Source organism: Serinus canaria, chromosome 5 (assembly GCF_022539315.1).
Source record: "Serinus canaria isolate serCan28SL12 chromosome 5, serCan2020, whole genome shotgun sequence".
Lineage (NCBI taxonomy): Eukaryota > Metazoa > Chordata > Aves > Passeriformes > Fringillidae > Serinus > Serinus canaria.
The window spans coordinates 8555533-8569658 of NC_066319.1; the positions used below are offsets into that span (position 1 = coordinate 8555533).

General features: G+C 50.6%; 4 protein-coding genes and 1 pseudogene across 5 annotated transcripts in view; 3 read left to right on the forward strand and 2 right to left on the reverse strand.

Moving 5' to 3' along the window:
• The window catches only part of LOC103825828 (mas-related G-protein coupled receptor member B4-like), a 26787-nt gene extending 18114 nt beyond the window's left edge, over positions 1–8673 (forward strand). The window contains exons 2-3 of the mRNA XM_050975015.1: positions 6460–6559; positions 6786–8673. Coding sequence (XP_050830972.1) covers positions 6897–7901 — 1005 coding nt within the window. The 5' untranslated portion in view covers positions 6460–6559; positions 6786–6896 and the 3' untranslated portion in view covers positions 7902–8673. The remainder of the gene's footprint in view (positions 1–6459; positions 6560–6785) is intronic.
• The window catches only part of LOC108963099 (mas-related G-protein coupled receptor member D-like), an 84613-nt gene that overhangs the window by 36579 nt on the left and 33908 nt on the right, over positions 1–14126 (reverse strand).
• Positions 1–14126, reverse strand: part of LOC115485413 (uncharacterized) — a 34624-nt pseudogene that overhangs the window by 1884 nt on the left and 18614 nt on the right.
• LOC103822240 (mas-related G-protein coupled receptor member D-like) overlaps positions 1104–14126 on the forward strand; it is a 37075-nt gene continuing 24052 nt past the window's right edge. Inside the window, exon 1 of the mRNA XM_050975017.1 lies at positions 1104–1250. The gene's annotated coding sequence lies outside the window, so the exon portion shown is untranslated. The remainder of the gene's footprint in view (positions 1251–14126) is intronic.
• Positions 8980–14126, forward strand: part of LOC103822246 (proto-oncogene Mas-like) — a 53431-nt gene continuing 48284 nt past the window's right edge. Inside the window, exon 1 of one of the 2 annotated variants that reach the window (XM_050975012.1) lies at positions 8980–9020. The gene's annotated coding sequence lies outside the window, so the exon portion shown is untranslated. Of the gene's footprint in view, positions 9021–10333; positions 10413–14126 lie in introns of those variants that run through there. The other variant, XM_050975013.1, reaches the window with a different exon arrangement.

Below are 14126 nucleotides of genomic sequence, written 5' to 3' on the forward strand. Positions count from 1 at the left end.
TGAGTTCCATGGAGTTCCTAGAAAGCTGGGGTGAGATGATTCCTAGCCAGGCTGACATGTGCCTCAGGGATCTGGGATGCTCCTCCTGAAAACTGCTGGCCCTGGGACCAGAACTGTCACCTCTCTCCCTGCTGACACCATGTCTGTGTCCCCAGCTATGCAATCTCACATCCCCTCACCAGCCCAGTCCTTTCAAGGGCAAACACTTCATGATCCAGGAGCTGATGGGGCACCAGGAGAGTTGGAGAGGGACTTTGGACAAGGGCATGGAGTGACAGGACAAGGGGGAATGGCTTCCCACTGACAGAGGGTGGGGTCAGGTTGGATATTAGGGAAGAATCCTTTCTGTGAGGATGGTGAGGTCAGGCACAGGTTGCCCGGAGGGGTGGGGTTAAGCAAAAACAAACAAAAGGGCTCCAAAGTCTGAGGAGGAGGAGGATGAGTCCTAATGAAGCGATGGAAAACGGATCACAGCATCCCAAAACCTGGTCCTAATAGCTTTCATTGCATCATGAAGGGGATGGGCAGTAATTAGGGTGGGCTCTAAGTGCTGATGACCTGGCTGCTAGCAACTGAGAGCTGACCTTCCTTTGGGCTCTGTGAGCCTGCATTGGAATGACAGAAATGGGAATTCTCAGCTCAGGTTGCTCTCTTGGGGCCAGGGAGGGTTTTGGCAATGATCCCAGACCTCTTCCCAGAATGGGAGTTGATTCTGAGAAGCACCCATATGCTTGCAAAGTGCTGAGAGCACTTCCAGCACTGCCAGCATTCCATTGCCACCAGCAGCTCTCTGAGCTGGAAGGACAATGATCCCTCAGGGTAGAAAAATGAGGAATGGTAGAAACCTGCTGAGAGAGGGGAAAGTATTTGGCAAATTTCCTATTTTGAAAAGTTTCTAATCAGGAGGAAATGAGGAGCCCTTCAAAGAAATCTGCACGTTGAGCTACTTCCTCTATGGCAGAAATGAAAGAAAAAGACAAATAACACTGAGACAGTGAAATTCTGACGTAATCAAAGATTAAATTTCCGACTCTCCCACCAAGCCTTGCGAAACAACACCAGGGCAGAGTACAGAGAGGAGCCAGCAGGACGGGAGTGGGGAGCTCCTGGTGATCTGGGCACTTTCTCCTTCATGTCACTGACCTGCCAGGAGCCGCTTTAGGACATGGATCCCAAAGGAGCAAGAGGTACCAGGGAGCACCACTGATCTGCACAGACCCCTTTGCCTGCTGCTGCCCCACAGGGAACAGGTCAGTGGAATGTTTTCCTTCCTCCCTACCCCACCTTCCTCTCCTCCAGCAGCTGCTCTGTTCCTGCCACCCTCTCCCAGTGACCACAGTGCCCTCCCCAGATCCTCTCTCTCCTCCAGTGCATCCCGTCTCTATCCTAATACTGAAAAGGGCCAGAACTAATTTTCTAACAGAATGCAAAGCATGAGGAAGCAGGAATTCTTTACCTGCACAGGACACAGAAGATCTCTTCTTGAATTTTTTGTATGGTTAGACTTTACAATAGGAGATTAATCCATTATAACCATATGTAGGTATTGAAAATTGTTTTCTTATCTAGTACACAAACACCATTTTCCTAGAACTCATTTCCATGCATCCACCTCCTCCTGCAAGTCCTTCTATGACCCTGGAGGTTTATTAAGTGGGGAGTCTCTTGTGGTCATATTTAATGTATGCTGCCATATTAAAGGTTCCCTTGCCTTGAACTTTCCCTCTGGCCATGGACTGTTGCTTCTTGTTCCAGAATTTACCCCAAAATAACTGCAGGCCTCCTTATCTGTTTCTGCACTGGTTCTTGCCATGTTTGTTATCCTGTGTGCCAGCCTTTACATCCTATAAGAAACAACCACTCACTTTTGAAAATTTTTAAAGGATTATTAAACCTTAACAAAAAATACAACAAAATGACTAAATAAGGAGAAGCAGGCCTGGGAGCTTCCCTCTTGGCTGCCTACCACACGGCTTCCTCATCTTCAAGATGAATGCTTCACCTTTGATACCCCAGGGGTTGCATCAGCTAAACCTGGCCCCTCCCAAAGTCTGTCTGTCAGCCCTTCTTTGTGTTTATTGGTGGAGCCTGCCTTCTTGCAACTTGACTGGAGGGTCAGGTGTTGTCATACTGCACCTCCCCCTCCCCAGCAACAAACTTTTGTACACCCCTTCTTTCTCCCTGTCCTAGATGACTCAGGGTCTTTGATGGCAACAAAGGAGTGGGGGGAGAAAGGGACTATGGGGAGAACATGGGACATCTAAACAACAGAGTTCAATACCATAATCATACATCAATAAAGCTTCTCTTAATATTCATACATTATTCATCCCTTAACAGTGAGAGCCAATAATCTCATTATCCATCTATAACACATCCCTTTCAAATTTGGCCACTGCATTTGAACAACTTCAGAAGAACTGAAAATGTTTATTCTCTATTTTATTTATCAGCCTCCTGCCAAAAAGCCCAACCCTCCCACCTCCCTCTCCCACCCCACCATTTCCACTGCCCTCCTCCCCTGCACATCTCACTCCTCCCCACTGAATCCTTCCCACTGCAGGGAGCTGCTGAGGAGCTGCATGGTCCATCCCTGGATTCTCCAAGCACTGACTCTCCATCCACTCTGACCACAGCCAGGGGCCACATCCCACTGCCTGCCCAGCGTCCATCCATGGAGGTGAGCACCGTGACCCCTCTTTTCACCTCACCAGCTGACGGACCTAGTCAGTGTGAGATCACTGTCTCCAGCGTGGCCATGCACTTTGTGACCCTGCTCATTGGTCTCTGTGGGCTGGCTGGGAATGCGGCTTTCCTCCGTCTCCTCCACGTTAATCCCAACACCGACTTCGTCTTCAACCAGGCCATCACCGACTTCCTCTTCCTCATCATCATGGTTCCTTCCACCCTGCTCTTCCTTGTGGAGGAGGTTTCCTGCTCTGCTATAATGCCCCTAATATATTTGAGCTTTCTTTTCTATCTGTCGCTGTTCTCCTACACCATGGGCCTGTACCGGCTGATGTTCATCAGCATTCAGAGGTGCAGGTCCATCCTATGCCCGTTTTTCTGTGGTTGCCAGCTTCCTGAGCGCCTGGTGTTGGTGGCGATGAGTGTCCTTTTCTGGGTCCTCCTGTTCGTTGTCACCGCTGTCAATCCCACGGTGACTTCCCAGTGCCAGTCACACGAGCAGGAGCAATGCCAGGTGGCTCTCACCTCCATGTACGCCCTCAACCTCTTCCTATTTGCTGCACCCATGGTCATTTCCAGCACAATCCTCTTCATTCATCTCAAGCCTGGCTCCCAGCAGCAGCAGCACAAGAGACTTGACATTGTTATAGTCCTCGCTGCACTCTTCAGTCTGCCCCTCAGTCTCTGGTCTCTCCTGCAGCAGCTCGGTTACACGGCTGTGCCCTCCCAGGTGGTTTTCCTGCTCACCTGCATCACCAGCAGCATCAAACCCTTCATCTACTTCTTGGTGGGGAGCTGGAAGAGAGCCTGGTCCATGGGGAGCTGCTGGAGACAGTGCTCCATGGAGAGCTGCAGGAAGCACTCCTCCATGCAGTCTCTAAGGAAGGCGATCCACAGGGTGTTTGAGGAGCCAGAAGAGAACATTGCCCACAGAAATGTTCCCTCTGTGGACACAGTGCTCTGAGCCTGCTGATCCCTTCCTCTGCACTGCTGAGAGACCCTGGGACAGTGGCTGAGAGATTCCTTGAGTCTCCTGATCAATAAATCCCCACAGGGTCACCCTCCCTGTGCTGGTGCATCCCCAGCCCCTTTCCAGCCCGCTCTGGGCTCTGATCCGTGCTTGGGAGGCCTCAGCCTTGAGGAGCAGCCCCTGGGCTCAGCTCCTGTGGCGCTGATCAGAAACACCCTCTGCTCCCAGGAGCTGCTGCTGTCCAACCACCTCCTGGGGTTTTATCCACAGCCTTGGAAATGACTGTGCTCCCCTGAGTGCCACAGCATCCCTGCTCTCCCACTGTCACAGGAGCTGCCGGCCCCAAGTGTGGCCAGGGTGAAACATGGCTGAGAGTGACGCCCATCCCTTGGGGCCCTGGGAGCAGCAGCCCAAAAGGAGACCCTTGGAGCTCTCCTGGCCCAGCAGCGCTGAGCAGAAGCTCCCTGGCCCTGGGGCCTCTCCGGGCTGGGATCTCTCCCGTCTGCTGCCCTCGGCTGATCCCCGAACGCCGACGGCTCCTGGGCCCATCCCCCCAGGGCTCGAGGCCCAGCCCTTGGCACAGGGAGGAGATGCCAAGGGATCCGCAGGGAGCATTTCACTGCCTGCCAGGGGAATCTCTCACAGGCACCTTGCACTGACCCTGTCTGTCTGTCTGTCTGTCTGTGTGCACACACGTCTGCATCTGCCATGGCAAATGTGGCAGCGATGCTGCTCTCTCAGGTGTGGCAGTGCCTGAGACATCTGAGCGGGTCAGGCCTGGAAGCAAGGTTCAGGCATGAGATACCATTCCAGCTAAATGCTGTTCTTGTCCTTTCTTTGCTAAATTGTTTATTTCAAGGTACAAGAGCAGGAATGGTTGGGAGAAGCAGAGACACTGCTCATGGTCCTAGACAGAGTAGGGCAGGAGCAGGGCTGTCGTAGGGGGAAAGTCAGCCCCAGGGAGGTTTTCAGTGAGGTCCAAAGGTTCAGAGAGTGCTGGAAGTGTCTGGAGGATGTCAGGAAGGCTCTGGATGCTGCTGATCCCAAATGTCCCAATTGGAGGGCAGCAGAGCCCGATGGGCAGTGCTTCAAGGCAGGAAGCAGCCACGGGATGGGATGGGATGGGATGGGATGGGATGGGATGGGATGGGATGCGATGCGATGCGATGCGATGCGATGCGATGCGATGCGATGGGGAGAGGGGTGGTGATGGGAACTGGAAGTGATTCAAAATTCCCACGTAATAAACTTTCAAACACAATGGGAAGCATTAGGAAGCAGGAATTCTTTACCGGCACAGCACACACAGAAGGAGCTCTCCATATTCTGTTTGGGCTGAGATTTACAACAGGGGTTTTATCCACTATAACCACAGAGAGTCATTAAAGTGTCTTTCTTATATAAAACATAAACATCAGTTTCCTAGGAGTCTTTTCCATGAATACACCTCCTTCTCCAAGTCTTTTCCTGGCCCTGGAGGATCATTCAGAGGGGTCTCTGGTGGTCGCATTCACTGAGTGCTGTGGTATTAAAGATGACCTTGCCTTGAACTTTTCCTTTGGCCATGTTACAGAATTTGCTACAAATAGAGAATTTCTGAAAAATTCTGTGACACAAATTTTCTTGTTACAGAATTTGCTACAAACCCCTGCAGGCCTCCTTATCTGTCTCTGCACTGGCTCTGGCCACCTTTATCATCCTGTGTTCTCCTTAGGAGCACCTTGGAGCTGGGCTTTCCTCCTCCCTCCTGGGTCCTGGAACCCTATGGCCAGGAGGAGCAGGGACACTGCCAAGGGTCCTGGGTGGAGCTGGGGCAGATCAAGACTGTTCGGGGGGGGCACTGGGGTCCCCAGGGATCGTCTGGGGTGTTGCAGGCAGTTTTGAAGGGGTCAGGAGAGGGTCGGAGCAGTGGGAATGGGTCTGGATTCTGCCAATCCCAAATCTTCCCACTGGAGGGGAGCAGAGCCTGACAGGCCATGCTCAGAGCAGGAGAACGAGTCCATCTGGGAAAGCTGTGGGATGTGATAGGATGGGGTGAGGATGAAGATGATGGATAGGATAGGATAGGATAGGATAGGATAGGATAGGATAGGATAGGATAGGATAGGATAGGATAGGATAGGATCGGATAGGATAGGATAGGATAGGATAGTAGGATAGGATAGGATAGGATAGGATAGGATAGGATAGGATAGGATAGGATAGGATAGGATAGGATAGGATAGGATAGGATAGGATAGGATAGGATAGGGACCAGCTCGCCTCTGCTTCCTTGGGCCCAGGGGAGGTCTGTCAGTGATCACAGAGCTCTTCCCTCTGGGAAGAGTTACTTCTGACAAGCACCCAGCTGACTCACCAGCCCTTCCAGCAGTGCCAGCATTCCAGTACCACCTTCACCATCAGCACCCCTCTGCTGCTGGTGGGACAATGAACCCTCAGAGAAGGGAAACAAGGAATGGTAGAAAGCTGTAGGGAAAGGGAAGGCAGTCAGAGATTGGGACATTCTGCAGGGATGGAATTTTTCTCATCAGGAGGAAATGAGGAGCCATTTCAAAAATATTTCATTTGAAGCTTTTGACAATAGTCACTTCCTCTGTAGCAAAAAAAAGAAACGCAGGATGAAAACTCAGAGGAAGTGAGGTTCTGACGTAGCCAAAGCTGCAATTTCCAACTCCACTGTGACTGCATCGAGCCCTGGGGAGCAACACCAGGACAGGACACACAGAGAGAAGCCAGCAGGACAGGAGTGGGGAGCTCCTGGTGATCTGGGCACTTTCTCCTTCATGTCCCTGACCTGCCAGGAGCCGCTTTAGGACATGGATCCCAAAGGAGCAAGAGGTACCAGGAAGCGCCGCTGATCTGCACAGACCCCTTTGCCTGCTGCTGCCCCATAGGAAACAGGTCAGTGGAATGTTTTCCTTCCTCCCTACCCCACCTTCCTCTCCTGCAGCAGCTGCTCTGTTCCTGCCACCCTCTCCCGGTGACTGCAGTGCCCTCCCCACCTCCCCCCTCCTCTCCCTGTTCTGGAACAGCCCAACCCTCCCACCTCCCTCTCCCAGTCCACAATTTCCACTGACCTCCTCCCCTGCATATCTCACTACTCCTCACTAAACCCTTCCCACTGCAGGGAGCTGCTGAGGAGCCGCGTTGTCCATCCCTGGATTCTCCAAGCACTGACTGCCCATCCACTCTGACCACAGACAGGGGCCACATCCCACTGCCAGCCCAGCGTCCATCCATGGAAGTGGGCACCGTATCCCCACCTCCCACCTCACCCACTGAAGGAGACGATCTGTGTGACACAGATGTCACCAGGGTGGCCATACACAGTGTGACCCTGCTCATCGGCCTCTGTGGCCTGGCTGGGAACAGGGCTGTCATTGGCCTCCTCAGCCGGGAAAATTATAACTCTGGCATCTTCAAGCTGGCTGTGATTGACTTCCTCTTCCTTCTCCTCACAGTCCCCACTGCCTTCCTCTTCCTGGTGGAGGATGTGTCCTGCTCTCCTATCTTGCCCCTGCTGTACCTGAGTTTCCTTTTCCATCTGTCAGTGGTCTCCTACTCCTGGCTGCTGTTCCGGCTGATGCCCGGCAGCCCTCTGCTGTATATGTACAAGATCTGCTTCCACAGGGACCTAAGTCTGCGCCTGAGGAGGGTGGTGGACAGTGTCCAGTACTGGGCCTTCTTTGCTCTCTTCGCTGTCATTCCTGCTGTGACATTGCTGTGCCCGTCAAATGAGCAGAAGCAGTGCCAGGCAGCTCTCATCTCCATGTACACCATCATCCTGCTCCTCTTTGCTGCACCCCTGCTCATTTCCAGCACAATCAATTTCATTAAGGCCAAGCGGGGCTCCCAGCAGCAGCAACCCAAGAGGCGTGACGTTGTTATTGTCCTCATTGTGCTCTTTGCTCTTCTCCTCACCATCTGCCATTTCCTGCAGCAGCTCGGTTACATCACTGTGTCCTTACAGGTTTTTTTCCTGCTCACTTGCATCCACAGCACCATCAAACCCTTAATGTACATCTTGGTGGGGAGCTGGAGGACAGACTGCTCCATGGTGATCTCCTGGGAGCACTGTACAGGGTGTCTAAGGGAATCTCTCAAGAGGGTCTTTGATGAGGAGAAAGAACAAACTGACTGCAGAAATTATGCCCATACCGACACAGGAGCTCTGAGCCGCTCGGTCCCTTCCACTGCTCTGCTGAAGGACCTTGGCACAAAGCCTGAGGGTTTCCTTGAGTAAACTGATAAATCAATATCCACAGGATCACCCTCCCTGGCGTGCTGCATTCAGGCAGGACAAGGGAGCAGGAGCTTTGGCTTGGGTGATTTTTCTGAGATGCTCTGCAGGGAGCAAATTAGGGCATGGCTTTCCTCCCCTCTCCTGGACCCACATGGCTCCAAGCAGTGCAGCTGGGCTCAGTGCTGTTCCCCAGCTCTATTCTCCATGGAATGACCCTCATGGCCTCGACCCTAGGGAATGAACTCCATCTCCTTTGGCTCAGCATATGAGTTTCATGGCATTTTCAGGGAGCTCTTCCCTGCACTGTAACACATTTAATCCTGGTGGACACACCCAGCATGGGGTGGCACTGATTCCCAAATCCCTGTGGAGCTGGTGCCTGCCGATGGCAGGAGAGGGGTTGGGATCACATGGAGCATCCTTCCCCTTTTGTCTTTTGGGTTTTTTTAAATTTTTTTTAAGCTACGGAGTTTTTCTAATATGAGTAGTGTGTTCACCTTGAGAGTTATAACACTGATCTCTGACCATTGTGGGCAGTCGAAGCCCGAAGTGCTGCACAAGGTCCGGGAAGGCGGGATGAAGGCGGAGCTGTGTTGGAAAAGCGGAAAGTGTGTGAAAGCGGGGGATGGATTACAAAGAGGGTACAAAGCCGGTTTCTGTTTTGGGCGGTGTGCCTCTGGCCGTGCCTCTGGCTGTGAGTTAGCACCGAGCACTGTTCCTTTTACCTTTTTTTGTCCTTTGCTGTAGTTCAATAAACTTCTAGAAATTTTAAGTGAGGCATCATTTCTCACCACAAAGAAAAAGACCACTTGATTTGTAGGGAAAACAAAAAAAAATCAAGATCAATATCTCAGAGGCTGTGGAACTCTGAGCAAGCCAAAGTTGTAAAACCACTGTGACCCAGGCACCGAGCCTTACAAAATGACAGCAGGTCATGGCACAGAGAGTAGCGAGAGGGATCGGAGTGAGGAGCTCCTGGTGATCTGGGCACTTTCTCCTTCATGTCACTGACCTGCCAGGAGCCGCTTTAGGACATGGATCCCAAAGGAGCAAGAGGTACCAGGAAGTGCCGCTGATCTGCACAGACCCCTTTGCCTGCTGCTGCCCCACAGGGAACAGGTCAGTGGAATGTTTTCCTTCCTCCCTACCCCACCTTCCTCTCCTCCAGCAGCTGCTCTGTTCCTGCCACCCTCTCCCGGTGACTGCAGTGCCCTCCCCAGCTCCCCTCTCCTCTGCCCTGTGCATCCCGTCTGTATCTTGACATTGAATCGGCTGAAATAAACATTCTAAAACAATGGGAAGCATTAGGAAGCAGGAATTTTTTACCTACATAGAAGGGTCTCTCCCTGATCTGTGTGTGGTGAGACTTTACAACGGGGGTTTTATCCATCATAACCACACACAGTCATTAAAGTGTCTTTCTTATCTAATACATAAACATCACTTTCCTAGGACCCATTTCCAGGCATCCACCTCCTTCTCCAAGTGCTTTCCTGGCCCTAGAGGTTCATTCAGAGGGGTCTCTGATCGTATTCAATGAGTGCTGAGATATTAAAGGTGACCTTGCCTTGAACTTTTCCTTTGGCCATGTGCTCTTGCTTCCTGTTATAGAATTTGCTACAAACCCCTGCAGGCCTCCTTATCTGTCTCTGCACTGGCGCCAGCCATGTTTATCATCCTGTGCTCTCCTGAGGAGCACCTTGGAGCTGGGCTTTCCTCGCTCCCTCCTGGATCCTGGAACCCTATGGCCAGGAGGAGCAGGGACACTTTTGGGGTCCTGGGTGGAGCTGGAGCAGATTGAGACTGTTCAGGGGGGCCACTGGGGTCCCCAGGGATCGTCTGGGGTGTTGCAGGCAGTTTTGAAGGGGTCAGGAGAGGGTCGGAGAGGGTCTGGAAGCCGGCAATCCCAAATCTCCCCATTGGAGGACACCAGAGCTTGACTGGCCATGCTCAGAGTGGAGGAACTGCTCCATCTGGGAAAGCTGTGGGCTGTGATAGGCTGGGGTGGTGGAGAGCAGGGTGGGGATAGGGATGGGGATGGGAATGGGGAGCAGAGATAAGGATAGCATTGGGATAGTAGAGAGGAAACAGCTCAGCTGTGCTTCCTTGGCCCAGAGCATGTGTTGGCAAAGATCTCAGAGCCCTTCCCGGAACAGGAGATGTTTCAGAGAAGCATGCAGGTGCCTCAACAGCACTTCCAGCACTGGCAGTATTCCAGTGCCACCAGCACCACCAGCATCCCTCTGCTGCTGGAGGGACAATGACCCCTCAGGGAAGATGAAGGAGGAATGGTAGAAACCGATCTAGAGAGGGAAGGCAATTGGAGAATGGGACACTCTACAGAGAAGGAGTGTTTCTTATCAGGAGGGAAAGACGAGCAAATTGTAAAAAAATTCAGTTAGAGCTTCTGAGAAAAGCCACTTCCTCTACAGGGGAAAAAAAAAAAAAAAAAAGAAACAAGAAAAACACACCCAAGATAAATAACTCAGAGGAACTGAATTTCTGAAGCAGGTAAAATTACAATTTTTGACTTCCCCACTCCCCTTTGTCTCCACTGAGCCTTGGGGAGCAACATCAAGACAGAGCACGGATAGGAGCCAGAGGGTTGGCAGTGGGGAGCTCCTGGTGCTCTGGGCACTTTCTCCTTCATGTCCCTGACCTGCCAGGAGCCGCTTTAGGACATGGATCCCAAAGGAGCAAGAGGTACCAGGGAGCGCCACTGATCTGCACAGACCCCTTTGCCTGCTGCTGCCCCACAGGGAACAGGTCAGTGGAATGTTCTCCTTCCTCCCTGCCCCACCTTCCTCTCCTGCAGCAGTTGCTCTGTTCCTGCCACCCTCTCCCAGTGACCGCGGTGCCCTTCCCAGCTCCCCCCTCCTCTGCCCAGTGCTTTTCTTTCACATCCCCTGTAGAACTACCCAACCCTCCTGCCTCTATCTCCCATCCCACAATTCTCACTGCCCTCCTCCCCTGCACATCTCACTCCACCCCACTGAATCCTTCCCACTGCAGGGAGCTGCTGAGGAGCCACATTGTCCATCCCTGGATTCTCCAAGCACTGACTGCCCATCCACTCTGACCACAGCCAGGGGCCACATCCCACTGTCTGCCCAGCATCCAATGCGGTGACCACCGTGTCCCCTTCTCCTTCCTCACCTGTAAAATAATGAAGCCACAGGGGCTAGCTTCTTAGCTGGACAGCTGGTTCCCTGTAGGGTCAGAGTGCCCCAGGCAAGTAGTCTTAAGGCCGGATATCTCAGCCCTTTGGGGGCTGAGTGCCCTAGACCAGACTACCACACAGCCATGGCCTCTTAGCAAGCTCAGTGATTGTCAGCTCTATGTGATATCAGCTCTTTTATGGTTTCAGCTCTTTAACTTGCTAGAGGCTCTGGCTGGCCGTGGCTTCTAGGAAAGCAGACAAGAGAGAGGAGAAGGCAGCTTCAGAGTGTTCCACGATGGTTTATTCTGAGGGTTTTGCGAAGGGTCCAAATGCAGCTCTTCTAACAAAAAGGGCCAAGACAGCTCCTTTTATAGGGTTATGGGGGCTTGGAAAGTGACCAATTGTAAGGGTTAGGGAAACTAGCCTATGGGGTCACAGAGAGATAAGCAGGCCTGGAGGACCAGAGTGAGGACTTCTGGTTCAATTCCTATGACTCAGCAAATACCTATCTCTAAACATCCCTCCACGGAGCCGTAGCCGGCCCTGTGCCTGCTACAACTCCACTTTCTGTTTTTAGAAAAAAGACATTCCCTATGGTTCTTTTAAAACAGTGAGCAAGGCATAAGAATATAGCTAATACAGTAACAACTACAAGGAGAATCCACAATATTCCCTTAACCAAGGATCCATCCAGTTAATCCCCACTGACCAAAAAGGTCATTAACACATTCTGGGGTTTTTTCTACTTTCAAGTCCTTCACAAGATCTTTCAGTTTCTGGATATTTGCATGGATGATTTCCAAGCGTGAAGAGAGACTGAAGCAGCACATCCCTTCAAAATCTTTACAACCTTGTCTGTGGGCAAGCAGCAGGAAGCTTGTCTTGTGGTTTCTTCTTCCTTTAAGAGATCGCTCAGGGCAGCAGATGTAGCATTAGCTTGTCTACTAAGCCAGCACCCAAGGTGATTTATTTCACCGAGGGCTTTAGCTGCAGCAACCCAAGGTAGAAATAAGGAGACAGCAATCTTTTTGGGTTTGTTTCAATCGTATAATTTGGGATCGCAATTTTCATCAAATTCAGTGTAGGATCTTTTGTGGTGTTTTGATTCACTTTCTTTTCTCCAATTATGTAACAGATGTTTGGAGTAAGAGTAGAAAGTTTTCCAAGAGTACAGGGACCTCCCTGGAGCCAGGAGGGGATTCCAGCCCAAACTCTCTCACCACAGATGAGAAATGTTCCCTTGGGTAATACTTTAGGGTGGAGAGAGGACACAGATATCACACGAGCAGTGTAATTACACCAATCGGGATAGATATAGGCTTTGTTAATGGGTGATATGTCTTTTCGATATGTGTTTTTTTCTGATCAATTTCTGGCCAATTGTTTTTCGGGCATCTAAAGTAACATTTGACACAGTATGCGGCCTTGGAGGACCCCAACATATCCAGTTCTTGGGGTTCATCTAGAGCATTAGGCAGCATTTTTGTCCACTCATCCCAAGTAGCTGTCAAATTGTGTCTCTTACCTGTGGTGCGGAGGAGCTCTGAGTTATAGACAGGCCAATCATCTGCTACAAAGGGAATCCCTACTAGACATGTGGAAAGTGGGTTATCAATGCTTCCCATGGATAAACACAGATTATCCTGTTTTAATGTCTTTGCTAAGGTTACCCAAACATTTTGGCTAGGCTGTGGACTAATCCAGCCGAAGGCATGCGGTATGGTGAAGCACAGCCAGGCAGCAGTGAGGACAGCACCAACGGAGATATTTTCCATCTTTGGACAGGAATAGGGCTTCTGATAGGGAATATAAGCAAAATTTGTTATCTTAATAGTGGGAGGGGAGGACTAACTCCTTTGCTCTTTTCTCTATTCCTTTCCCTCCTCCCCCGTTTTTTATTTTTTCTAAGCTAAAGAAGAGGGATAAGATTAAGGGGTATTGAAAAGAGTCAAGGAAAGGGGATAATAGGGTTTTTGAGGTATATAAGAGAGTAACAACATATAGTTCAGAGTACACTTTTGTGTTCAGGCTATCAACAGTTTAACGCAGCAGAATGTTATTCAGCTTTCTTCTTTGTCTGCTGTCTCATGATGGTCTGTTCTTCTGTTTGTGGGTATTCGGCGACGTCTTCGTCTCCAGGCAGAACTGGTTTGGTTTTTTGGAGGATCTGTGTTTGTCTCAGGAGAATTCTTGTCATCTTTCGTCGTGTTTGCAGTGCCTAGGTACGGTTTTATATTTTTTCCTGGCTACCATCTTGGACCAGAGGGTAGTTGCACACACGCATATCCTCGGCCCCAGGTAATTAGCTGGAAAGGTTGAGAGATTTGGTGTGTTTCAGGGTCCTTCACGAGCACAGGTGGTTTCTCAGTAAGCTTTGCTTGCGTGGAATTAGCAAAATGGTGAAATACTGGCAAGTCAGGCTCTGATGCTCTACAGTTCAGGAAGTTGATGACATAGAGAGCCTTGCAAAGTCTTTCCACTGGAGATTTGATACTCGTGTCTAAGTTCTGTTGATTGAGGACCCTTTTTAGGGTTTGATGTGTCCTTTCCACGATGGATTGTCCTGTGGGGTTTATAAGTATGCCTGTTTTGTGTGCTATGACCCAGTCACTGAAAAAGTCCTTTAACTTGCGAGAAATGTAAGCAGGTCCATTATCTGTTTTGATCTCCTTTGGTTCTCCTAGGGTGGCAAAGGCAAGGAGAAAATGTTTTATTGTATGCTGTGCAGTTTCTCCTAGATGCGATGATGCAAATACTGCTCCTGAAAACGTGTCAACCGATACATGCACGTATTTTGACTTTCCAAAAGGTGTGAAATGAGTCACATCTGTCTGCCACAACTGGCAACTGTTCAGACCTCGGGGATTGACTCCCATCCCCATGGATGGTATCTGATAGCTTTGACAGTTCGGACATGTAGCAACAATAGCTTTAGCTTGATCTTTTGAAAGTTTGAACATTCTAACAAGGGCAGGTACATTTTGATGAAAAAACGCATGTGACAACTTTGCCTGGGCAAAGATGTTAGGAACATTAGCAGTTTGTACTGCCATGGCTAATGCATC